Genomic DNA, 24782 nt, shown 5'->3' with positions numbered 1-24782 from the left:
TTAACTGTATATGAACACTTAATTGTTCTTATTTAAAATCTGTGCTGTAGTGAGACCAGTGAGACAAGCTTTTCGAACCAGGATCCCCATGATATTTCCCTGAAGGATGTTCTCTCACCTTGTCGAAGACAGTTTTAACATAGATGGGCAGGTCCCCGTGAGGGCTGCTGAACCCTCCTACGATGCTGAAGCCCAGGCCTGAGGAGCCCCTCTCCAGAGAGATGGTGTCATACGTACGAGCACTGCGGGGAATAAGAAGAAGAACAAGGTGTGTTGCAGGCCATGCTAGTGCTGAACTAGCTCTGCTCTAAATTATGCTGTGTGTGTGTGTGTGTGTGTGTGTGTGTGTGTGTGTGTGTGTGTGTGTGTGTGTGTGTGCGTGCGTGCGTGCGTGCGTGCGCGTGTGTGTGTGTGTGTGTGTGTGTGTGTGTGTGTGTGTGTGTATTGTATTTTAAAGTGAGATTAATCTGATAATTATTAAAGAGTTTTCTTCAGAATTAAAGTGTATCAACAACACAGTAGTCAACTTAGGGTTACAAATACTTATTTTTGTACATTTACTTCTTTCAATTAATATATATAACTATATTACAACTACATTTACCAGAGCTTTTACAGTATCTTAAAATGTATCACTGACTTTAATAAGTGGTCAAACTCAATGTTTTTGTTGAAGCGGAACATTTTCCGAGAAAAACAATCAATCTCACAGCAAATTACCAATCCCAGGAAACACTGCAGGTCATTCTGTCCAAAAGTACATTTGTCTCAATTCTTCTCACACAGTGGCTGCACTTTCTCATTATTGTTTAGGGAACTGTGGTCTGCTTTTTTCCTTTTTCGGTGAATAAACCAGAAGGGAGCCAGAGTTAGATCATAAAGTACAACGGCAGGAAACTGCTTCTTACCTTAGGTTGTTATGAAAGCGAGGCAGGTTGCTGGGTTGGCCTGACGACCGCGCATGCACATCAGTGTGGTCGTTTGTACTGCTGCCACCAGAACCCGCTGCCACCTAGAAAAAACACACACACACACACACACACACGCTCAATCTAACTAAAGTTATCTGATAAACCCTGCTTTTTAACACTGTCATCCTGTACTTATGTGAATACAATAGAGTACGAACAATCTAAAAGCTTTTGATGTGTAATCTATTTTTTTCACACACAATGTTCTTGTCAGTAACAACTAAACTTCAGCTCCTATCATTTTTGCTTTATTCTCTTGCAACAAAAATGTTTCCAGAGGCTTATTAACATGAAAACAAACACTGGAAATCAGTGTCAGTCACAGTATTGTCTTAGAAATACAGTATCATGTTCGCATGGAAAAACAATGATAATAATAGGATGACTGACACCATAACCTAAACCTAAATCTACTTTTTTACTGTTAAATAAATAAATAATTACGTCTTAGTGATGTCAAAGTAAACATGATATATAGAGGACGCAGGTTTGGTTTTCAAACCTTTCAAAATGTTCCCAATCTAGTGACTCACAGGCGTTTTAGATTAGCTACTGCATGTCTCAGTGTCTGTGACATTACCTGCAGACTGATGGTTCCTGTGACCGTCTTCAGCAGGAGTCCAGCTTGGACATGAGTCATTCCCTCTATGGACACGTCATTGATAGTGAGGATCCTGTCTCCTATCTGATCGACACACAAAAGTACTTCGATATTTGCAAGGACATTTTATTGAATTGTGGAACATTCATCATTTATTATAGTGCTTATGGTAGAGTGCTTTCCCTATTGTACAACTGAGACGTCCTCTATATATACACTCAATGTATTTCTGATTGTTATAGTCCAAACTATATATTTGAAACTTTATGAATAACATCTTTTTTGAGAGGCAGTATTACCTACCTGTAATTGCCGCGTTTTGACAGCCAATCCATTGGTATCCATGGAAGCAATAAAAAGAGGTACGTTGTCATGGGGACTGCCCATTCCTCCTGCTACACTGATGCCCAGGGAGTCACATGGACCCTGTTGTGATACCACACACACACACACACACGCACGCATACACACACACACACACACACACACACACACACACACACACACACACACACACACACACACACACACACACACACACACACACACACACACACACACACACACACACACACACACACACACACACACACACACACACACACACACACACACACACACACACACACACATTTTAGACCTTTGATTTCGAATTTGTCATTTGAAGTAAAATATCAAAAGATCACGGGTTTAAGAATGATATAGCAACCTTGAAAAAAATATAGATGAACATCTAAAGGTCTCCAATTGTCTTGGGCACTTACAAAGAAAACCATTTTATTTCAAGATGTTGTGCCTTACCTTATGTATTATTATTGTTCTTCTCTCAGGGAAGTCTTGAAAGGCTGTTGGAGGTATATCATAACACATTAGGCTTAGACATTTTAACAGTATTGTTTCCACTCAAAGTAAATTGTGATTGAACCACAAGAGTTATAGTTTTTCTCAATCGCTAAACCCACTATTTAGAATCAAAATTCCTTTCATCAAACCAACAGCACAGCCATCGAAACAGAAACACACTTGCCATAACTCTGAATATCTTTTGCAAAATGCACTTACATGACCAAAACTGAAAATACTGGTCACAAAAAAGAATAAGTCGATCGAAACAGAACAAATTGTCCTCTAATGAGACAAATGTGTTTTCATAACTGAAACTCCGGTCACCATAATAACACATTCTACCATAACAATATACATTTCTTGCAAAGTGCTCTAAGGCACTCAAAACTAAAAATACCCCTTCCAGAACCAGATACCTTCTCCAAAAACAAACATTTGTCAGCTCATTAGAAGACTATTTGAGCAGTCATTACTAAGTGGCACACTAAATACTGACTACAATCATCAATACACAAACCTCAAGCTATCGATATTGGAAACTGAACGGAAAACTGACAAGTTGGGAGAAACAAACTTACATATATGAAAAACAGTATGTTACTGTAACTATTTCATTGTTTTTATTGTCTCATTTTCAGAAGAGCACCGTAACAGAAACAAAAGATGAATAGCAATACACTGGGAAAAAAATAACATGGGTAAATGTAAATCAGCCGTAAAGCAGAGAATGATATCTATATAGCTTTACTGATCTGCTCGTTGGCCTCTGTCTGGCCACATAGCCTCATCTACGTCACAGCGTATGTCTTCCCTTGCAAGGCAGCATGGGAAATATCTCCTTGCGTGTCGACACCACCCTTGACAGGATTCCGCAGAGATGTCCCGACAGCCAGCATTCATTGCGTCCAAAAGGGATGAGGATGATGGTCATAAACCTTCCATCTCCAGGCAGAGAAGAACTCCTCAATGGGGTTTAGAAATGGGGAGTATGGAGGGAGGAACTCCATGGCCATGTGTGGATGAGCCTCAAACCATGCCCTCATGTCACGAGAGTGGTGGAATGCTACATATGACCACGTGAACCGACCTCACTTGATCCCTCTCTTCTGGTGGCACCAGTCGGTCATACAGGACATCCAGGAAGGCAAGGACACGTTGCGTGTTATATGCTCCCATTACAGGGATGTGAGCAAGGACGCCTTCTGTCGAGATAGCCGCACACAATGTTATGTTTCCTCCCCTTTGGCCTGGAACAAAGACTGTTGCTCTTTTCCCAATAAGGTTCCTCCCACGTCTCCTCACTTTGGAGAGGTTGAAGCCTGCTTCATCCACATATAGAAAAACATGTGGTAATGCATTGCCTTCCAGCTCCATCATTCGCTAAAGAAAATGAAACAAACAGAGGACCGTTTTACATTACTGTAAGCAGTCTGACATACTAAAAATATAGGCAAGCCATCACTGTGATTGAGGTCCTTACCTGTACATACCGGTGCCTTAACTCCTTCACACGGTCAGAGTTGCGTTCAAAAGGAACCTTATAGATCTGTTTCATTCTGAGGTGGTGCCTCTTTAACACCCGGTCAATGGTTGCAACACTTATAGATAGAATGTTACTGAAGACATCCTGGTCTGCAATTATTCTGGCCTGAATCTCCCTTACAGTAAGCGGATTTCATTGTTGGCCACAACCATATCAACAATGGCAGACTCTTGTTCTGGAGTAAAGGCCTTTCCTCTGCCACCAGAGCGGGGTGCTCTTTCAGTTCTATCAATACATATTTGAGAATGTTATGTACTGTAATATAAAAACAGTGATCATAAAAATAAAAATACATAAAAAATACATAAAAATAACAATGCATGAAGTGCTGTAAAAAAGGGTTACAGTAGCTTACCTATTTCCGTGCCTGAAGATCCTAATAATGGATGCCACTGTTGATCTCCGTATATTGGGCTGAACCCTTTGGCCAGCCTCACTGAGGGACATGCCATGGTTTATGACGTGGTCCACAATAGTTGCACGGGTGTTTGTCCGAAACTACTGTTCGCATTGGTCCCCTTTCAACTCTTCCACCACGCATACGTACAGCCCTCCCTCTTCCTCTGTGGACATCAGGGTTCCCTCTTCCTCTGTGAACATCAGGGTTCCCTCTTCCTCTGTGAACATCAGGGTTCCCTCTTCCTCTCTGAACATCAGGGTTCCCTCTTCCTCTGTGAACATCAGGGTTCCCTCTTCCTCTCTGAACATCAGCCCTCCCTCTTCCTCTGTGAACATCAGCCCTCCCTCTTCCTCGCTGAACAACAGGGTTCCTTCTTCCTCTCAGAGCTCCTCTACCTACTCGATCAGCCATTTTGTTCACACAAACATCTTACTGAAGTGAGGGAGGTCTTTTATAGGATTCTCACTAATTACAATTACTATAGGAAAGTAATTGATATCAGCTAATAGTAACATCATTACTGTAAGGTATACAGTACATTCCATGCAGTTACCTTTTTCAATGGGGTGATTGACTGATAACAAGTGTTAATATTTTGCACATCAAGTGTCAATTAGTGTAGCTATGGTCTACGTTTATGAGGAGTAAGTGTTATCCACTGTGAGAAGATTATTTTGTTTTGTAGACATGAGTTACACAAAATATTTTTGATGTTTGTGTAGAGCATTGTAACTTCAGTTAGAGAATTGTGTGATCTGTTTTGCAAAACACTGCTTAGCATCTGCATTTTGTGTGATATCAATGCTAAATGGTATACTGTTGTAGAGAAATGGTTTTCTGTTTCGATGGCTGTGCTGTTGGTTTGATGAAAGGAATTTTGATTCTAAATTGTGGGTTTAGCGATTGAGAAAAACTGTAATAAAGATATGCTTTCAGAGCACAAGTACAACTCACAGTAGCTCCCTGTCTTATGATCTGTCTCCCTCTGGTGACCGAGGGAAGCATCACATCCACTTGGGGGGGTCAGGGTTGAACAGTCAGAGTCTTCACTCTGGATAAAACACAACTTATAGTACTCCTATGTTCACAAAGTGCTACTGTTAAAATAGTGCAAGAAAGTAGTGTAATAACACAGATACAGAGAGCCACAGGAAACAGCTTACCAGGCTCTGCTGTGAGTACTGCAGCCCCGCTTTAAAACGAGCCACTTCCAGGTGCATCGCTTCACTGCAACTCTGAGAGAAAAGTGACACATCTCACATAAGATGGTGAATCTGTAAAAACAAATCTATAACTCTCTTCTTTGAATTTGTATGTGACAGTGTGAATGTGTCAGACCTGTAGAAGCTTGTGTGCATGTTCCTGCGATGTTGCACGGACATCCTCCCCATTGATTGACAGAATCTGGTCACCTAGCAACAACCTGCCATCTGAATCTGCTATGCTTCCTCTGATGATATCTGACACAAAGATGCCCGTGTCATTACTGTTGAGAGAAAACAGAGGTCAAACACTGCGTCTGTTCCACACTTGCAGACTGAATTATGTGACCTGTAATCCTGCTGTTTCGCATAACGTCACACTTGATTTATTATTGATTTATTGAATTAGGTATCTATCTTTTTTACAATAATGTTCCCTGATGCTACAGAGTCCCTGACCTCTAACTGGGTAAAGGCATTAGAAGTCAACACATAATCTCCTTCTCTGATATTTGTAAATGGGAGTCGACAGTGAAAGTATTGCTGTCACCAGAGACATTTCATTATCATACAACTATAAGGGTTTTTATTGTTTTTCTATCAGAGGTGCGTCAATTAATTACAAAAAATAAACACATTGCTTTCCAAAAGGAAAATTGGAGAAAAATCTACAAAAATAAATCAAAATAAATCGCTTAAATGTTACAAGTTTGTTAAACAATATTAAGAATACATACCTCTTTCCCACTGTGGTGAACCCTAGCCCCTCTCCGGGACGAGTCCTCAGCTCCAGGCTGAAGACGTCCCACAGGTCCTCCTCGCTGTACGCCTCCTGGTGTCTGAAGACACACAGGCGGACACGCTGGGTGGTGAGCCGCAGCACGCCAATGGCCTCATCGTGAGTGGCTTGTCGCAGGTCTATACCATTTACCTGAAAAGTGTGAGAGAGAGGCAGGAGGTAAGAAGTAGCTTTATTTTTACAACACAGAAAGCAGATTTTACAAATAATGTCAAGCAGTGTTTTATCAGAATTGATGGCTTTATTGAAGGCAATCAATCTATAAACATGTCTTTGCTTCAACCAATCAATGTTTTCCACTTCCTGTTGGCTTTATTTCAGCATCAGTGTTTTATGTTGGTCATTGTTAACCTTGTACATTCACAGAAATGTTAACTTATGTGTGTTGTCTTCAATAATCTGAAGCACATGATTAATATATTGATATCAGAAGTTGACAACAAAATGATACAGAAATAGTCAATTAATGGAATATCATCTAATCACTACAGCTTGAGACAGACACTAAAAAACGGTTACTGATTCAGTCAAATGAATATAAAATAGTTTCTTTGTGTGTGCCATAATACCTCTAGTATCTGGTCTCCGGCCTGCAGCCTTCCATCTCTCTGTGCGGCTCCTCCATAATTTACCTCATGGATTATTACTGCCCCCTAGTGGAAAACCAGAAAGATATTTACTACAGATAAACCAATAGAGCGACATTAAATAAGCATTGAAGCATTGCATTTCACACCAAACTAAGACTGACAATTCGTGTACAGATGCATGGATTGTGTCAATAAAGATTCACATGTGTTGAATGAATCACTTTTAAATGGCTGTTCTCACCAGCAGAGTGTCGCATCCTCCTACAATGCTGAGACCAAGGCCTACATTTCCTTTACAAAACTCTATGGTGGTCTCCGTGCCGGGCATTACAGGGCAGCTCATGGGGTCAGAAGTTGTGGGAGCTGATACTGGCCAATCAGAACGTCCGGTAGGAGAGGTCTGCATAGAGTTGAGTGATGAAGAGAAGGAAATAGGGAGAGAATTGGGGGAGAGAGAGGCAGGGGAATTAGATGACTGGGGAGGAAGAGAAAGAGAGGGGGATAGACTCTTGGTGCAGCTGATGGAGAGTTTGACAGTGACCGGATGTTTGAGAATCAAATTGGACGCCTGAATACAGAGAAGACAAGCAAGTCATAAATCATTAAATCAGCTCGACCTTGTGTGTGTGTGTGTGTGTGTGTGTGTGTGTGTGTGTGTGTGTGTGTGTGTGTGTGTGTGTGTGTGTGTGTGTGTGTGTGTGTGTGTGTGTGTTGTGTGTGTGTTTGTGCACCTTGTCCACTGACAGTCCTGCCACAGGTTCATCACCCACTGCAATGATTCTGTCTCCAACCTTTATCCTGCCATCCTGCACCCAGACAGCATCATGAATACAAAATAGAATACAAGTAAGAAATGTATAAAAGTATCTGAAGCAGAACAATGGAGAGGAAGTTAGATTAAAAATCAAACACACCCTCTGGAAAAAATCTGAATTACTGTTGCCTGGAGCCCTACATGAAAGCCTATTAGTGCATGACGACATCACTTTAAAACACGGCAACCATTATCTCAAGGTTACTAATGTTTACATTAATGTAATATTAATATTAGAAACCAGGAATACCAAGAGACTACAGAACTTCACATCATAGCTAACAGCTGTATACAGTACAGTAAGGGGGTGATTATTACTCCATTTTTTTCTGATTGGCAAAGTTTAGTCAAGCCATTGAGGAAGCATGGATGCGGAATGATGAAATATTGTGCAACCTGTATGCTGGAATAACTCAAAAGTGTGTGTTGTAGGCTGACAATTTCATGATAAAAAGCAGAATATCCAGCATATATTGATAATAATCTTTGACTTAAAAAAAGAACATTCTGGAATGTATTTTGGACATTCACTCCAAAAGTGCATTCACTCAACTAGTTATTATTTGCGTGAGGATACCCATTTTATGCTACTTTATACTTAGGCTCAGCTAAATCTTAGAACATTGCCCTTTTTACGCCACAACTTTTTTCCAACAGATATTATTTCCTTATAATAATCCAATCACACAATTTTGCATATTCATAATAAATAAGTAAGCGATGATGGTAATTTACACACACTATAGTTTGGAAATGAACAAAAAACACTGAAATGATTGAGATACAGATATATGATGATGATACTACTTGTGATGTCACACCTTACTGACAGTGCCGTCCTGGACCAGGGACCTGACCACCTCCCCCTCTGCCAGGCAAAGACCAAGACCTACGTAATCCTGTAGGAAACAAACAAAGTCTTGAGTTAGCAAAGCTTATAGCAGTGCTGTATACACAATCTCTATTTACTATCATATTTACAACGATGTGGGAGTCTGCTATAAGCCAACTGTTTTTTTTGAGCTCTCGAGATATGTGAAGCTGGAGGCCTGAAAATTGTTAATGCCAAGAAGAACTGAAGGAAATGCACCTGAGGTAAGATGATGTGCTGGATGTCTCTGTGTAATCCTCCACACTCTGTAGAGTCTGCCTGGGAGTCCACTGTGTCCTTGCACTCTGTTGTTGATCCCTGCGCCGCTGGACCCTCGGCTGATTTATTTCTAGTAAAAAAGAAAGAAAAAATCTGATATCATTCCTGAGCTGTCCATCAGACTCTAATATCCTGTTTGGGAGAAATGCAAATGCCAATCAGAAACAAAACCTCTGCATGTTACCTGATGAGAATGATCTTGACTTTCGACGGAGCGTTATTGATGATGGTGGAGGCGTTCTGTTGACTTCGGCCGTACAAGATCTGACCGTTGATCTGGACAAAAATGCACATCATGTACTGCCATCTCAGCCTTTCCTCTCCGTTATCCCATCCAAAGCCACATAAATCTGCCTTTCTGCCATCTTCCTCCGACTCCCCTGCCCCTCTCAGCCATCAGCCTCTCCTCTACCTCGATATCATCTCTATTACACGGTTGCTCATTGCTAGAAATCCAGCCCAGGACCAGCCATCCTTCAAAATTGGTAATTTGTCTGATAAATCTACTGTGCAGGCACTCAACGCTCTCTACTCATCCATGACTCCAACCCACAACCCACTGCTCTCTTTCTGCTGTTCTCAATTTTGACTGTAAGATTTTCTCTCTCTCTAGGACTCCAGGCCTTTCTTGTCCCCCAAAAGTGTGTAAATGTCCACCGTAACAGATTTTTCTTACTGTTCCCATTCAAGATTCCTCCTTACCTCGAGCAGCTCGTCTCCGATACATATCCTCCCATCCAAACCAGCAGGTCCTTGAGGGTCGATTTCCGCCACATGGACACTCATGCGGGCCCTGGAACCATCCTGGTTTCCAGAGAGGCTGATTCCCAGGCCGCGAACCGCAGGATCCTTCTCCAGCTCAATCATATGGAGCTTTCCTGACAGGCTGCCGTAACGCTGAAGCATTTTTTCTAGGAGGGACAAGAGTAAACAATGAGAACAATTTTTTGTTTAAGCAAAAGGGAAAGTGAGGAATGATACATGTTCCCCCTGACATGTGTAGAGGAAGCATTACAGCCTAAAGGAGCGTGTGTGAGTGTGTGAATTAGTCTTTGTACATGTGTATTAACCTGTGCTAATAAATATTTGAAAATAATCACATTGACATATTTGTTAATATGCATGATCACATAAAGTCCCTCAAGTGTACCCTGAGGGGTTTTCTTTGTTACCGCTATCAGCACTATGGTCTATGGATCAGTGTTTTAGTAGTTGATTTTATTGATCCAAAGGATACAGTAAAGTTCCGGCAGCAATATACTGTGTATAATACAGCAAGATGTGATCATGAATGTAAGCAATGCAGGTTTCAAACTGTTAAGAAAATATGCCTTTGTTTTATGAGGAAAAGGAATATATTCAACACATTTGCTATACCTCAAAATATGCACAAAGCATCTTGATGAGTAAAACCGAGTGTAAACACAAAACTTTGTTTGTTCACAAGAAAATTCCTCAGGGCACTTTTAATACAATAAGGGCATGAAGCAAAAACAAAGAATGCATATAACTTGAATAACAGTTTTTTTTTATGCCAAAGAATACAAAAATAAAAGATAAAAGGCAAACCAAAGTTGCTCTCCCAGAACATACTGTAGAGAAACAAAATTATTTAGGCTTTTGCATTCTTGGCTCATAATGCATTCTCACTAATGTATGAACATGGCCAAGTATCTCCATAGTGAATGTCATGAAAAATAAATAGATTGAGAGCTTTAAAATAATGAACATTGAAGTACATTTGCATATTGTAAAAAATAAAAATGTAATTTCTGAATATTGGTGAAACTCCTGATATTTTTGATTGAGTTATACAGCTTTTTCTTTTGTAATGGAAAGGTGTAACGTGAAGTCTCTGAGCCATAGGGCCCATCACGTGACCTGTCCTGCGCTGTGTAAAAGTGGCCACATTACAAACGCCACACAGCTCCTTTTTCTAAGGGGCTTTAAGGGATTCCTGTCTAAGTGTTTGTGACGTTTTTATAATGGAGACTTACTCCTGCCAGGATCGCCCTCTTCTCCAGCTGCCACTGTGATTGGTGTTGGGACAGTAGTGGGGCTCCTCCGATCCGTTTTATTGGATGTTGTCGAAGGTACCTTGGGAGAAGTTTTGCATTATTGAACAGGCAGAGTTGGAGATGCCTCAGGGATCCTTTGGGCATGAGTTGAAGCACCCCTGAGGCTTGTTTAGTGTGCTTGATGTAGCCGTGGGACAAACTGACGAATAGGATAAATTAATGAACACAGTTTTGATGTCGGCTAAAAATAACATGAAAGATGACCAGAATCATGCATTATTTTGTAACCAACTTACAAGTGCATAGAAAAATAACTTCAAAAGGAAGTGCTGTCTATTTAGAGAGTTATGCATCTCCACCAAAGAGAAAAACAAAGGTTTTAAACAAACAAGGTAGCTGCAAGGGACTTTGAACTACAAGGGTTCTATCTACAAATAAGCACGTTAATTACGTTTTGGAAGTTGGTTTAGTGCAAATGCTAATGCAGTCTTTTAAGATGCTGCATACCCATGATAACACACGCAAACACACTCAGACATCAATGTACCAACCTTAAAGGGGGTGGGAGTGAAGGGGTTTGTAGGGGAGACACTAAGGAACAGACTCAGACTCTCTGCTTCCTACAATCATGAAGGGAAACAAATATTTTACCCCACAAAAAATATTCAAAGCTCTTCTCAAAGACCTCAATTCTTTTTGGAATACCATGAAGGTGTTAATGACTCATCACTCTATATATAATAAAGTGCCTATACAGTATAGCATACTCTATACACTACAGCCATAGTCAGCCAAACATCAGTAACTGTGTGGGAACACAAACTGAGGAAAATGGTTTCACAGCTTGTCATCTGTAGCAGTCACGACCTCGAAACAAATAAGTAGGGACTGCTTTTTGAATTTAAATAGATATATATATACCCCATTCATATCAATTTCTACACTACGCATTACCACTCTCAAAGCGGTAGTATATGTTGAGAGAGAGAATGTACAGCGTAAGTTATCTGGTAGAGCAGTTACCTTGCTGCTGTGTGAGTAACACTGTGGAGTCAGTCTCTTGTGGTTGGCAAGCAGAGGGGACTGTGGGCGAAAACACAAAAAGTAGCGAAGGCAGGTGAATATCTTTATGAAACATACTGCAGATGCTTCAAATTATGCATCCAATATGTTATACTAAATAGGTTTTCAGTCAAAAAAACGTTTGTTTAACAAGCCTTGTGAACTGTGTACATTATATTGTAATGCCACAAACTCCCACGCAAACATTGCTGAAACTTCTGATGGAGTTGTCCAACAGAATATAAACTGCAGATTTTCTTTGCACTTGCTGAGTATTATGATTCAGTGAAATAATCTGGGACCTCAATAAAACAAAACAGAATATTATGTAATCGTACTTGAGTATTCATTGCACATTGTATGACTAAGCAAGTACTTGTTTTTCTGAGATGCAGTACCTGAGATCTGTGCTGTCCAGACTGGAGCAGGAAGACCACAGAGTCTCCGGCCCGGCGGATGGCCTCCACTGCCTGCTCATGGCTGGCATCTCGTAGGTCCACACCACACACCTTGGCCGAGTCAACATTAGAGACAATTTAGTTGAAAAATGACCTTTAAAAAATCTAGTAATCACAATGATGTGTCAATCCTGTAAATCCAATTTTCACCTTAAGGCAACCCTGCAATGAGAACATAATCTACAATTCTTTTTTTTTTTTTTATTTATCCTTTATTTATCCAGGAATGTCCCATTGAGATACAAGATCTCTTCTTCCAGGGAGTCCTGACCACACAATGACCACAATGACCTTACACATACATAAAAGCGATGGCTACCTCAGTAGAAACTATATAGCAAGATCGCAGAGCTAATGATACGTTTTCTAATGTTTAATGGTCAAATATCGCTAAATAAGATGTCCCACAATATTTATTTCTATGTATTTAGGATTAAATGAATGTCGTTATACGGATTTACCCAGTATTGTAATTCAAATATATGTTGGAAAGAGACACAAATGTGCACTATAGTTTGTGCTTAAAACTGTTGCACCTGAGTGTGGCATGGAGGTTTGTTCATTGCATTGTATAAAATCCTGTATTGTATAAAGACGAAAAAGAGCTCAACCTTGGAGTAAAATTAAGTTTGGTTTTTACTATATCATCAAATCACCATCTTTCATATACCCAAGCGCTGCACATGTTTCCAAAGTGCACACACAGTAAACAGAACATGTATACAGTATATAAATCCATGCTCATTCAACAAACACATAAGCATTAACACACACACATACCATGTATATACATCACTTCAGGGGACATTACATTGACTTACATGCATTTCCTGGAGACTTATCCTAACCGTAACCATAAGTTAACCAACACATGCCTAAACCTAACCCTTACCCTTAACCTTACCCTAACCCTAATCCTAAACCTAACCAAGTCTTCACCCTAAAATTAATGATCCCCCTCATGGGGACCTCCAATTTGTCCCCATAAGGGAGGCGAGTCCCCACACGTGACTGTGTTAACAGATTTAGGTCCCCACAAGTATAGTAATGCTAGACCACACACACACACACACACACACACACACACACACACACACACACACACACACACACACACACACACACACACACACACACACACACACACACACACACACACACACACACACACACACACACACACACACACACACACACACACACACACACACACACACACACACACACACACACACACACACACACACACACACACACACACACACACACACACACACACACACACACACACCTCTAGTATCCTGTCTCCAGTCTGGAGGCTGCCATTAAGTGCTGCCGGGCTGTCGGGGCTGATGTGCTTGATGAAGACTCCCCTCATCATCTCTCCACTGCTCAGTCTCCGGCCCATGCCTCTGCCTCCCATTATGCTGATGCCCAGGGACTGGCCTGGTGTTCGAGTCAACCGCACACTGGAGCACAAAGCAGAATATAAGGAACATTCACACTTATTGTAGAGCTGAAAGGCCTTCATGCATTGCAGTGATGATTAATGGATGTGCTCTGTACACCTGAAGAAGAGAGGAAGATCTACTTGGTAAGGAGCAGTACGGCACAAATTCATAAGAAAGATAACTAAACCAATGGATGTGTTTTTTTTCTTCTTTGAATCTCTATCCACAGCGGATAGAGTTTCAAATATAAGTCAAAACAAATGAATATAATACATGCAAGTGAGACTCACACAAAAGCTGGTCTTTGCATACATTGCAGCTTATGTGATTTTATAAGTGGGATACAGTCATAAATGCAATAAATACAGGTTGTGAAAAAACGGTTTCTCTAGGCCTGAGAAATATGAGCATGTTGAGTCTGCTCTGTGTTGCTCTCCCCCGCTGTGAACATAACTTGAGCAAACTAGGATTTTAGTAAGCCTTCTCTGGCAGAGAAAGAATACAAAGGCATCATGGGCAGAGTTTGAGAAAAAAAGAGGCAGAAGGATGGAAGATCTGAATAAAATCTAACGGCAACACAAATTAAATCACTGATTCACCTACCTTCGAGGCTGATCCCAAGAAACTGTGGTATGAAAATGAAGCTCCTCTTCTCCGTCTTCTTTACCGTCCACCTTTGTCTCTACCTCCAGCTGTGATATTTTCCCATCTGCGCTACGCCTGTCCTGTTTCTCCTTCACAATCTGTCCTTCTTTGTTTCCCTCCTTCTTGTTCATGTAAGGTTTTGGAATCAGCCAACTGATGGCAAAAAAACATGCAAATAGAAATAATATTAAATCAATGTGTGATATTAAATAGAAAATGTGTTGATTACAGAACGTCATTCTCTTTGTTCAAAATGTAATAATCTTGCGAAAATGGGTGAAAAAAACAAGCAATCACTTTGAGGCCATAAGTTGTGAGTCAAATACCATTTGTCTGCTTCATACTGGCAGAATTCCTGTGGATAACAATAATTCTCTGTGTACTTTATTATTTTTTTAAGTCATGACACACTTTGACACATAGCCAGTTGTGATTTAAATTGCCAGGACTTAAAAATAATGACTGCTTTAGGAGCAAAAACACCTGAAATACACATTTTCTGCCAGCGAGTTTACAGTAAGGTAGTATTTTAATGCATGTGTGTTGAAACATACAGTATATACAGTATCTCTTTTTATGTGTGAGTGAGAAAGCGAGGTAGAGAAGGAGAGAATTTTTCATGAATATATTTAACTGTGGAGGGCTGTATTAAGCCCATGGAGGTGAGTGATAGTGGTGCTATCAGCACAGCAGGAGCCTATAGCCAGTTAAGTTACAGAAGAGGGCAGAACAAATGGTTCCACCAGGGCTGAAAGAGAGCAGCCAGGAGAGGGGGATTGGAAAATGGGGAAAAGAGAAAAAGACCAAATAGAGAGATGAGAGACAGATGTGGACACAAATAGTGAAGAGGGAAGACTAGCAGAGCAATACACAAAGACAGCATATCGATAAGAGTGAAGAAAAGGCTGCAGAGAGAAATGGGAGTGAGGGAGGGAGGGGAAAGGCAGAGGCAAGAAGATGGAGCGAAAGCAGGGATAGACAGAAGCGAAACAATTCATTTTCGCTGACAGTCAGCACTGAGATCCATAAGCGAACAGCTAAATATAACTGAGAAATTCAACATTCAGAGAAGCTTTTGCCTTTACCAGAGAGCAGAATGGAGAAGAGAAAAATACGGACTGGAAGGGACTCAAACTGAGCAGGTTGCATACTGAAGTGAAGCACATTGTTTCCTTCATGGATACGGTTAATTAAAGTGTCAGATAATAACTCAGATCATTAGTGTGACTTAAGCTGCCGGGTAACTGAAGTAAGTGATGTGTTAAAGTTATAAAAACACTAGCAGCTATGAAAATCAAAACCCTAAGGTGAACACACGGAGCTCACAACAGGCATAATGTATAGTGTATTTCATCGTCTGAATTCTCTGCAGCAAACACATCAACATGTAATAAAGCTGGAGCCCTGCAGTCTAATAAACCTTGAGGCAGGTTTATCTTGCACTGTGGAGCCTGAGGAGGGATTAGGTGGCCATAAATAATAGGCTGAGACCTCTGGATCTTACATTACCTTGAGTCCGGGGCCGGGGTTATGGTAGGGACCGCGGCTGGACCTTTGATTAGAGCTTTGGATGAAGCAGAGCCTCTGACTACTGCTGGATCTGCAGCTTTAAAATTGGCCGTGGCAGAGGGTTTTAGGCTGTATGAAGCTGGAGTGGAGGCTGCAGCTCTGACTGGACCTGGTGATCTCGCCGGGGTCGAGCCGGGTTCTGGAGAAAGGGTTGGCGGGGTCGGTGAGGAGGAGGCGCTGTCTGCTGCGATGGACGCCAGAGGGGGTAAATTCAGACGGACGCGGTACTCATCCACCTGATGGGCTGGGACATAGGTTACGCTGAGGGAAAATAAATGGGGAGGAAAAGAAATGTCGGGGCAGGGTGAAAACATTTAGAATATGACTTAAGACTTCCCAATACTTGGTTTCCATATCCCACATTAATTAAACTTTTACCAACAAACAGTGACTAATACGATAAGGAATTAGACACATGGCATTGCACTTGAAATCTACAAACAAGATTGATGGATTATGTGATGACTTACTTTAATGGAATAATATGACTTTGATATATGATTTTATTAATTGATCATATTTCTAATCATAAAAATGTATGCATCACAAAATACCAGAAGTGAAAGCTGAATATAACTGAAGTAATGTTTAATAATGCTGAACAGTTGTAATCATCATTAGTTATCAATTAATAATTCACTTGTTTTAAAAAATGTGAGACCTGAAAAACAATCAATAAACAACTTCTAACTTTAAGGCTGCGGTCTTACATGTCAGATGTTTGTAAGTGCTATTCAATTATAGATGTGCCCCACTCCATTAACAGTGCTTGTACTGCAGCTGGTAGAAGATGAAAAGAAAATGAAATAATTTCAGAGAAATGCATGTTTCAATGTCAAGATGCAATTTGTGATTCAAGACAGATGAAATAGTAAAGTGTTTTGCATGAGCAGGATGTGTCAGAGCTACGGTCTTAACAATGTCATTTTGGGAAAGTGTCAAGGACGTCGTTAAAGCCAAACACTCCCACTTCCATTCTTGTGTGGCACTACCAGCAGACGTGGTGTTTGAATCTCCTTAAAGAGCTTGGTTCCACTCACAGTGGCAGATTGAATATGGAGGTCTTCCACGCTAAGCTGTTGTGACTGAGCCTTGTGGACAGCCTGTCGTATCTGAACAGAAGCAGTTTGATAGCAACAAGCCCTCACCCTTCTATGTCTGTCTTATTCTAAGGCTTCCAAAGCAACTCATCTGCCTCCACTCTCTGTTAGTTTGTCTGCAGTGCTGTCAGGAGGAGGCAGTATGAGCATGTGTGTGTGCGGGTTTGTGTGTGTGCGCATAGGATAGAGCAAGGCAGATTGCATATGTGTGTTCATCTGTGTGTGTTGTGCCGTGCATCTATGAGGGGCTCTTTAAAACGCTCTTTTATTCAGAAGTGCACTGTTCAAGGTGAGATGAGCAATGCATTATTCAGAGATATTTCCCATAGCAGGAAAAATGTGTTTTTGGAGGTTAGACCATGAAATGATGTGTATGTGTGTGTGTTAGTTTGTGTGTGTGTGTGTGTGTGTGTGTGTGTGTGTGTGTGTGTGTGTGTGTGTGTGTGTGTGTGTGTGTGTGTGTGTGTGTGTGTGTGTGTGTGTGTGTGTGTGTGTGTGTGTGTGTGTGTGTGCCTGTGAGAGAGAGAGAGAGGGAGAGAGACTCTGAATGAGACTGAGACTGCGTTGTGCAGGGCAGCACGGTGCAGGAGATGGGGCACTTTTCCAATCAGCCAAACAAGCATTGTCAATGTGGAGCCATAAGTGCTGATGTTAGAACAAGTAATAATTTACCCAATTTTCCCTCAGGCCATCTTTAAAATGTAATCATCTAATCTAATTTAACATCACCGCAGCGCCTCAGTCAACTATTACTGCAGTGTCAAAACGAGGTGGTAATGGAGATACGCAGTGAGTCATGATTGTGACCAGCACATATTTATTTGTATGATCTACAAATACTCACTCATTCGGGCCACTGCCAATATCATCTAGATAGGATCATAGATGGCTAGATATATGAAATATGAGCAGTATTCCCATGGGACCTTTCTACATTTTCTTTAAACTAAGAACAGTTTTTCTCGCTTTTCAAGTAAAGACGTGTTTAAACTATGACATAAGGGTAAGTGAATATATTATGTGTAATCAATAACTGAGCTACATAACTTACTGGAATCAGAGTAAAATGTGCCACTCGCATATCCTACTTTAATGCTGTTAATGTAATGTGGTTTAGTGTGCTCACTGAGCCCGTTTACAATTTCCAAGATCTTACAACCCCACAATATATAAACAGCAAGGATACCATGTTATGTGTAACATTTAGGAGACACAGTATCAGCTTAATTAGAAACTACAAAATATAAGATTGTGAGACCGCTGTTAAAGGCGCATCACTGTGTGCACTTGAGACATATAAAGCTTTGGTCAGATTGCACTGATGGTATATTTACATGATATGTTTTTTATATGCAACAGATGTTCCAATACCATCAAGCTAGCTCGGTTAAGATTTGTTAATCCAAAACAATTCTGCCCGACTCCAGCCTCAGCAGATATCTACAGTAATTAGGCAGAATAAGTGAACATATACAGGTGGTTTTTAAGCCATACTGTAGGCCCTTTTCCCAGAAGGCAGTTTGACATGTCCCAGCAGTAAAAGCACAGGATGTTAAACAATGAAACGAATGAAGACATAATTCTACTTAGCTGCTTTTTTTCAGGGTCCTTATCGATGCCGGAGTGTCATGACTCACTGGGAATGAAGCCATCTTTAATGTTATTAGCAACACCTGTGCCATGTAGGCATGTACTACCATGCCAAGTTTAAATGTCTGCTGTGAAAAAGGCCCAGTAACAGCACGGCATCAATTCATGTGTTTAGCTAAAAACAAATTAAAACTAAAGAATTTCTGCCCTGCTACTGTCAACATTAGAAAATCATGTAGTGCTGTGACTATACTACTTGATGACGCCATGTGGGGCGTCAGAGCCATAGGGTTTCTCTGCAACAATTAAGGGATGTGAAGCATCCTTTTAGCCGCTGTAGAGAGGGTGACGCACAGTGCTGCACATCCAGCCAGCCAGTGTGTCTGAACACAGTCTGAAGATTTTTGAGTAGAAGTGATTCAGAGGAAGTTCAATGATGGAGAGGATAGAATGCAAAGGATTACTTTGCTAATATTTAAAAGTCAGTTTGAGATCGACAAAATAATCCTTTAAAGGTCACCTATTATGCAAAATCCACTTGTTCCTGTCTTTTATACATCAACATGTGTCCCCTCTGTAAAGAGATTCTGAAAGTTTCAGGAAAAAAGATTCGCTCACTTTCTGTCCTGATCCATTTATATAAAAACCTGCCTGAAAATGAGCTGATCAGATTTTGGCCACTTTATGATGTCAAAACAATTTGTTGGCCAATTGTGTTCTTTTTAACCAAATATCTCTCAGAGGGGAGCGGCTCCTTATTTTCATCTAAAGTAAAAGACAGAATCAGCACTTTTGAAACAGGGCTGAAACAGAGGGGATTGTGGGATGCTACAATGCATGATCTGTTTGGTGTTTCAGCCAAACACTTCAGAGACATGTTTTGTATATATCTGAGACCTATAATAAAGTAATGAAAAACAGTATAATAGGGACCTTTAAACTGCTCATAAGAGCTATTATAGAGTTGAGTAAGCATCACCTGTGTTATTTTCAGCCCAGAGCAAAACTCTCTCAAATGGTAATGTTGTTAGACAGTGACCGGCTCCTCACCTTATCTCTGGCCCTATGACAGAGTGTCTGCGGAGCGTGGCTCTGGCCCTGGCGTTGGTCAGATTGGAGGTAGGTTCTCTGTTGATGGCCAAGATGGCATCCCCCACCCCCAGCCTGCCATCCTGGCTAACAGAGCCCCCCTGGACCACGCTGCGCACCAGCATGCCTGAGCCGTCCTTGATAGCACTCACCGACATCCCTGCCAACACGCACACACGTACACAGACACACACATGAGCACAGGTGAGTGGAGGGTTGGCTAAGTCTGCTTTGATTGCATGCCAAAGAGACAGACAGTCGTCCAAACAAGCACCTGACAGTGGCACAATCAGCATAATCAAGACAGACACTAGGCAGATTAGCACACAAACATGGCGACACATGCTTGACATTTACAAAGCATCACCCTCAGCCAAACTCGCGTTAAGGCACACACACACACACACACACACACACACACACACACACACACACACACACACACACACACACACACACACACACACACACACACACACACACACACACACACACACACACACACACACACACACACACACACACACACACACACACACACACACACACACACACACACACACACACACACACACACACACACCAACACAGGGCAAAGGCCACAGGTGACTGGAGGGTTAACACATGCAAGTCGCACAAACACCTGACTTTGGCATTATCAAATCTGACGCTAGGCGGATTACACAAACACTACTTTAATGCAAACAGACAGAAGCAGGTAAATCAGGCATCACACACGCACACGTGCACACTTCACCAACACACATACACACACTGTAGACAGGGAAGGCTACAACAAATTAGGAAGTCTAGTCTACAATATGGCGTTTGCACCCTACAATGACATCTAATGGAGGACTACGCACATCCTCAACACTATGGTCATAATTTGAAAATGGTCAAAGAAATTACTTTGTGCTTATTTTTGATCAAATAAATAGTTTATTGCTTTTTGTATAACATTCAAATGACAATACAATCATAGTGCATGGAAAACAATTGTTTGGAGACACAGCTACTGACGCTGATAAGACAGACAAAAGACATTTCAAAGACATGAGAGCAAGTCTGAAGTAATAATTATCAATGTCTCTAAATCCAAAGGTATTTGTTTCCTACAACACTGCATCATCATAATACATTAATTTTATTACAGACTAATGAAAGTGTTTTAAATAATGAATGGTAAATTCCGAGATGACATTTTCTATATGAAATTCTATTTCTTCTGATCTCAACGGAAGTTCTTCATGTTAATGCATTAGGTTCACACCATTCAAGAACAAAGACTTCTAACCAGGCTGTATATACTCGTGTTTTTAGACGTGCAAGGCAAGAAACAAAGACCTCATTATAATCCATCAAACCTTCTCCTTTAACAACCTGCTCTAAAAACCATACAGTCCTTGAAGTACAAACCAACCATACACTGTTAGCATGTCTCATGTTATCAAAATTGGGCATTCAGTCATTAGTTGCCCGGTGGATAGAATTGACCATGGCACCTAACAATAGGAAGGATGTAAAGAAGTGCAAAAAGATCTTTAAAAATATTGCTCATAAAAATCCCAAATATGTGGGCCTTAAAGATACAGACCATAACTCTGCCCAAGTCGTACTATTGCCTTACATTTGAATACATTTAAATTAACATGAGTAACAAATTAACACAGACAATCTGTAAACCCTCCACATGTGGATGTCCAGAAAACCGTGCTACAATACATATCTTAACAGGAAGACCTACACTGTTATAAACAGATAAATACTAACACATGCAGTGACACACAGACTGTAGGTTATTACCTTGATTTTCTCTACCTTTGGAAATTAACATAATGTTAAACTTTCACGCATACACAAGTAGTGCGGTGCCTTATTAGAGCACGTTTCCAGAATACAAATATGTTTGTTTTCTTATACTTAGTTTGCACAGTGCCCTTAAATGAAAGTGCAGGAGTGCCTTACACCCCGTTGTTAACTCCCTGACATTTTTAAATAACTAATATAATCTCAACACTAGAGTATAAAAACAAATATCAAATGTTAATATGCTCATTGGTTTTAAGGTTCATTACTATTCATTCACATTACTTTGACCATCCATTTACAACCACACTAGCCTATCAGACAAACACACATGCACAGACACACACACATGCACAGAAATCATCTCCTCGCTCAGGTATGAGGAGCACATCATTTCACCACTCCTCTTCAGCGCAGTCGTCATCAACACCGCCAATTAGAGTTATTAACGCCATGCCAGCGACGTACACACACCAAGACACCATCACCATGAGAAAGACGTAGAACATACCAAGGCTACGGTTGCCCCGGACAACAGTGATTGTCCTTTCAAAGCTGGTGTGGGGGGGCAGAGGTGGTGCTTGCTGCCTGTCGTAGTCTTCCATGATGTTGAAACGATGCCGCAGCCGGTTTTCCTACGAGGGAGACGACAGAGGTTATGAGTGAGGGCATGAAATTGGGGTAACAAATACAGAATTAGTGTATGGTTGCTGTGTTACTTTCTACAGTCATGGTCCCCAGAGGATACATTTTAATGGCTTTTCCTCCAGCTCTACAGCCTACCTTTGACTTTGTGTTTCCTACTAAAAGGAAAATGCTGTGCGAAAGGACAGCCCCACAAAATAAGCTTTGACACAAACTACAATTGTACAAGTTCTTAAAAAGTCTCCCATATTGCAAAGATACATTTATGAATGAATAAATTCCAAATAGATTAAAACAAATTGAACTCTGCAGGGTAAAGGCCTTTGGGGTAATTATGAGATGTAAAACATGCAGGAAGGCAGGCTTCTTTGGTCCCCCTGGGCACTTCACAAAGAAAAAGTGCAACAGGGAGATTGTCTTTGAACCTTCACAGAAAGTACAAGCAGAACTGAAGTTCTGACGCTGCCTCTGCAACAAGCCAGTCTTTGATGAGAACACACTGACACTTGACATACCTGCTCTGGATCTGTGTGTGTGTGTGTGTGTGTGTGTGTGTGTGTGTGTGTGTGTGTGTGTGTGTGTGTGTGTGTGTGTGTGTGTGTGTGTGTGTGTGTGTGTGTGTGTGTGTGTGTGTGTGTGTGTGTGTGTGTGTGTGTGTGTGTGTGTGTGTGTGGGATATATAAAGGCAGAACTGTATGCCCTTGTGCTAGACCGGTTGTTTATGTCGTGCAAGCAGTACATACTTTTCATTCAGAGGCCATTGTTGGTAATTAAGCAAAGGCTAGTACAAAAGGCTGACTCAATGGGATTGAGTTGAGACCACAAAGGAGGAACATGTATTTGACACTGAGCACTTTCTCTATACTACCTGACCCAGTGATACTGATACAGCTGGCTCTAAGATCCTCTGTATAGAACATTCACTGAGAGAACAAACACTATCATAGTAATCTCCCTTAGAGGAACCTAAAATGGCTACCTAAAGATCTCCAGTTTGCATGCTAATGAGCAATGCTTCCTGTGTGATGGACAACAAGATTCAGACTGCTGTATGTGTTTTTAGCAATTTAAACTGGTCTCTTTAGAGGACAGTTACAGTTCTATTTATTTCAGATCTACAGTATGCTCTGCACACAGTATATACAAAACGTGTTTACAAATAATTGGAACAATTCTGCAGTATAGCACCTTTGACCTCAATTTGCATGTGGACCAAAGTTGTCCTGTTTTTCTTTCCCCAGAAAAAAGCAACCAGAAACTATGTACTCAGAAACTGTCCAGCAATTTTAATAAATCCATTTTTTAAAGTTATATTCATTTTGTGTTGTATGACATACCGTTGTAGAGTAATACGGCCCGATGATGCTGTTGTCCTCAGAGTTCCAAGTGTTGCTGTTAGCCTCCGCTGCCTCAGCTAGCAGGTTGATCTGACTTTGGCTGTCAGTGTCATCATAAGAAGTCCGCAAGCTCCTCTCTGAGATGGGCGTTAGGCCGCCACACAGTTCCAGCTGACAACACAAAATTCCCAAAATGAAAAAAAACGTTTTATGTGCAAGTGAATTCACATGGAAGCAAACAGTCTAAACAAGGTGACTGTAAATTAGACACCCTCTTCTCCTCTAGCCTTCTCTCTCCATCTGTACTGTGGTCGGGCATTGTGTTCATCTGCAGCTACATTAAAAATTCAGATGGCCTGTAACTGGATTCTCTGCTCCTTGTTACTAAGCCACAGAGTCCACAACAAGACGAAGGAATACTGTACCCTCAAGGAAACACACATTTAGATAATTGTCTTGCATATCTGTGGAAATGAATGTATTTTTGGTCAATCCTGAAGAAAGCTGCATTTGAATATTTGTATACGCTGCAGCCCACAATATGATATACTGTATACTGTACTGTATGACAATATAAACGTGTCCACTGTCTGAGACTTTGCCATACAGCACCATTTATAGTATAGTATTCTCCCCTTAGTTAACTCTGGGTGTATTAAGCCATTAATTGAGCAGGAATACCTTGCATTAGAGTGAGGTTTTTAATTGTGAATTTGAAAAAAGAACGGACTTTTCTGCCAAAAATGTACATCTCTTTACATACCGGCAGTGGTTTGGCAACTCCAATGCAGACAGGGCCATAGCCGGTGGATTTAAGGACGTGCACAGCATAATCCAGGCTTGAGCCTTCCAAGTCACTTTCATTAACAAACATGAGTCGATCACCAGGCAGCAGGCGACCATCTCGATCTGCTACACCCCCAGGCACCAGAGACCGGATTACCAGAACAGTTTTAGTGGCATCTTCTGGATCCTAGAGTCAGACATAAGGATATGCTGGTTGGATAATCGACATACATGAGATACATTGTGAATTGAATGGAATATAAATTAATGTAAACAACAACAAAACAGAGACCAGTGTAAAAGTAAA

The 24782-nt window shown here is 41.0% G+C and overlaps 1 protein-coding gene across 1 annotated transcript in view; it reads right to left on the bottom strand.

The window, feature by feature from the left end:
* The window catches only part of LOC117454210 (multiple PDZ domain protein), a 36481-nt gene that overhangs the window by 1222 nt on the left and 10477 nt on the right, over positions 1 to 24782 (bottom strand). Inside the window, exons 16-42 of the mRNA XM_034093359.1 lie at positions 24453 to 24662; positions 23690 to 23860; positions 22219 to 22342; positions 19860 to 20058; positions 16060 to 16380; positions 14509 to 14703; positions 13746 to 13923; positions 12395 to 12505; positions 11958 to 12017; positions 11486 to 11554; positions 10914 to 11013; positions 9619 to 9827; positions 9101 to 9192; positions 8857 to 8986; positions 8588 to 8665; positions 7684 to 7758; positions 7194 to 7520; positions 6932 to 7015; positions 6301 to 6494; positions 5700 to 5847; positions 5525 to 5596; positions 5316 to 5412; positions 2374 to 2417; positions 1872 to 1998; positions 1552 to 1652; positions 909 to 1012; positions 119 to 242 (exon numbers count right to left, since the gene is read on the bottom strand). Coding sequence (XP_033949250.1) covers positions 119 to 242; positions 909 to 1012; positions 1552 to 1652; positions 1872 to 1998; positions 2374 to 2417; positions 5316 to 5412; positions 5525 to 5596; positions 5700 to 5847; positions 6301 to 6494; positions 6932 to 7015; positions 7194 to 7520; positions 7684 to 7758; positions 8588 to 8665; positions 8857 to 8986; positions 9101 to 9192; positions 9619 to 9827; positions 10914 to 11013; positions 11486 to 11554; positions 11958 to 12017; positions 12395 to 12505; positions 13746 to 13923; positions 14509 to 14703; positions 16060 to 16380; positions 19860 to 20058; positions 22219 to 22342; positions 23690 to 23860; positions 24453 to 24662 — 3744 coding nt within the window. The remainder of the gene's footprint in view (positions 1 to 118; positions 243 to 908; positions 1013 to 1551; positions 1653 to 1871; positions 1999 to 2373; positions 2418 to 5315; positions 5413 to 5524; positions 5597 to 5699; positions 5848 to 6300; positions 6495 to 6931; positions 7016 to 7193; positions 7521 to 7683; positions 7759 to 8587; positions 8666 to 8856; positions 8987 to 9100; positions 9193 to 9618; positions 9828 to 10913; positions 11014 to 11485; positions 11555 to 11957; positions 12018 to 12394; positions 12506 to 13745; positions 13924 to 14508; positions 14704 to 16059; positions 16381 to 19859; positions 20059 to 22218; positions 22343 to 23689; positions 23861 to 24452; positions 24663 to 24782) is intronic.

The sequence above is a fragment of the Pseudochaenichthys georgianus genome, chromosome 1, assembly GCF_902827115.2.
Source record: "Pseudochaenichthys georgianus chromosome 1, fPseGeo1.2, whole genome shotgun sequence".
Taxonomy (NCBI): Eukaryota; Metazoa; Chordata; class Actinopteri; order Perciformes; family Channichthyidae; genus Pseudochaenichthys; species Pseudochaenichthys georgianus.
The sequence above is the reverse complement of the archived record's forward strand: the minus strand, read 5'-3'. Positions and strand labels throughout refer to the sequence as shown.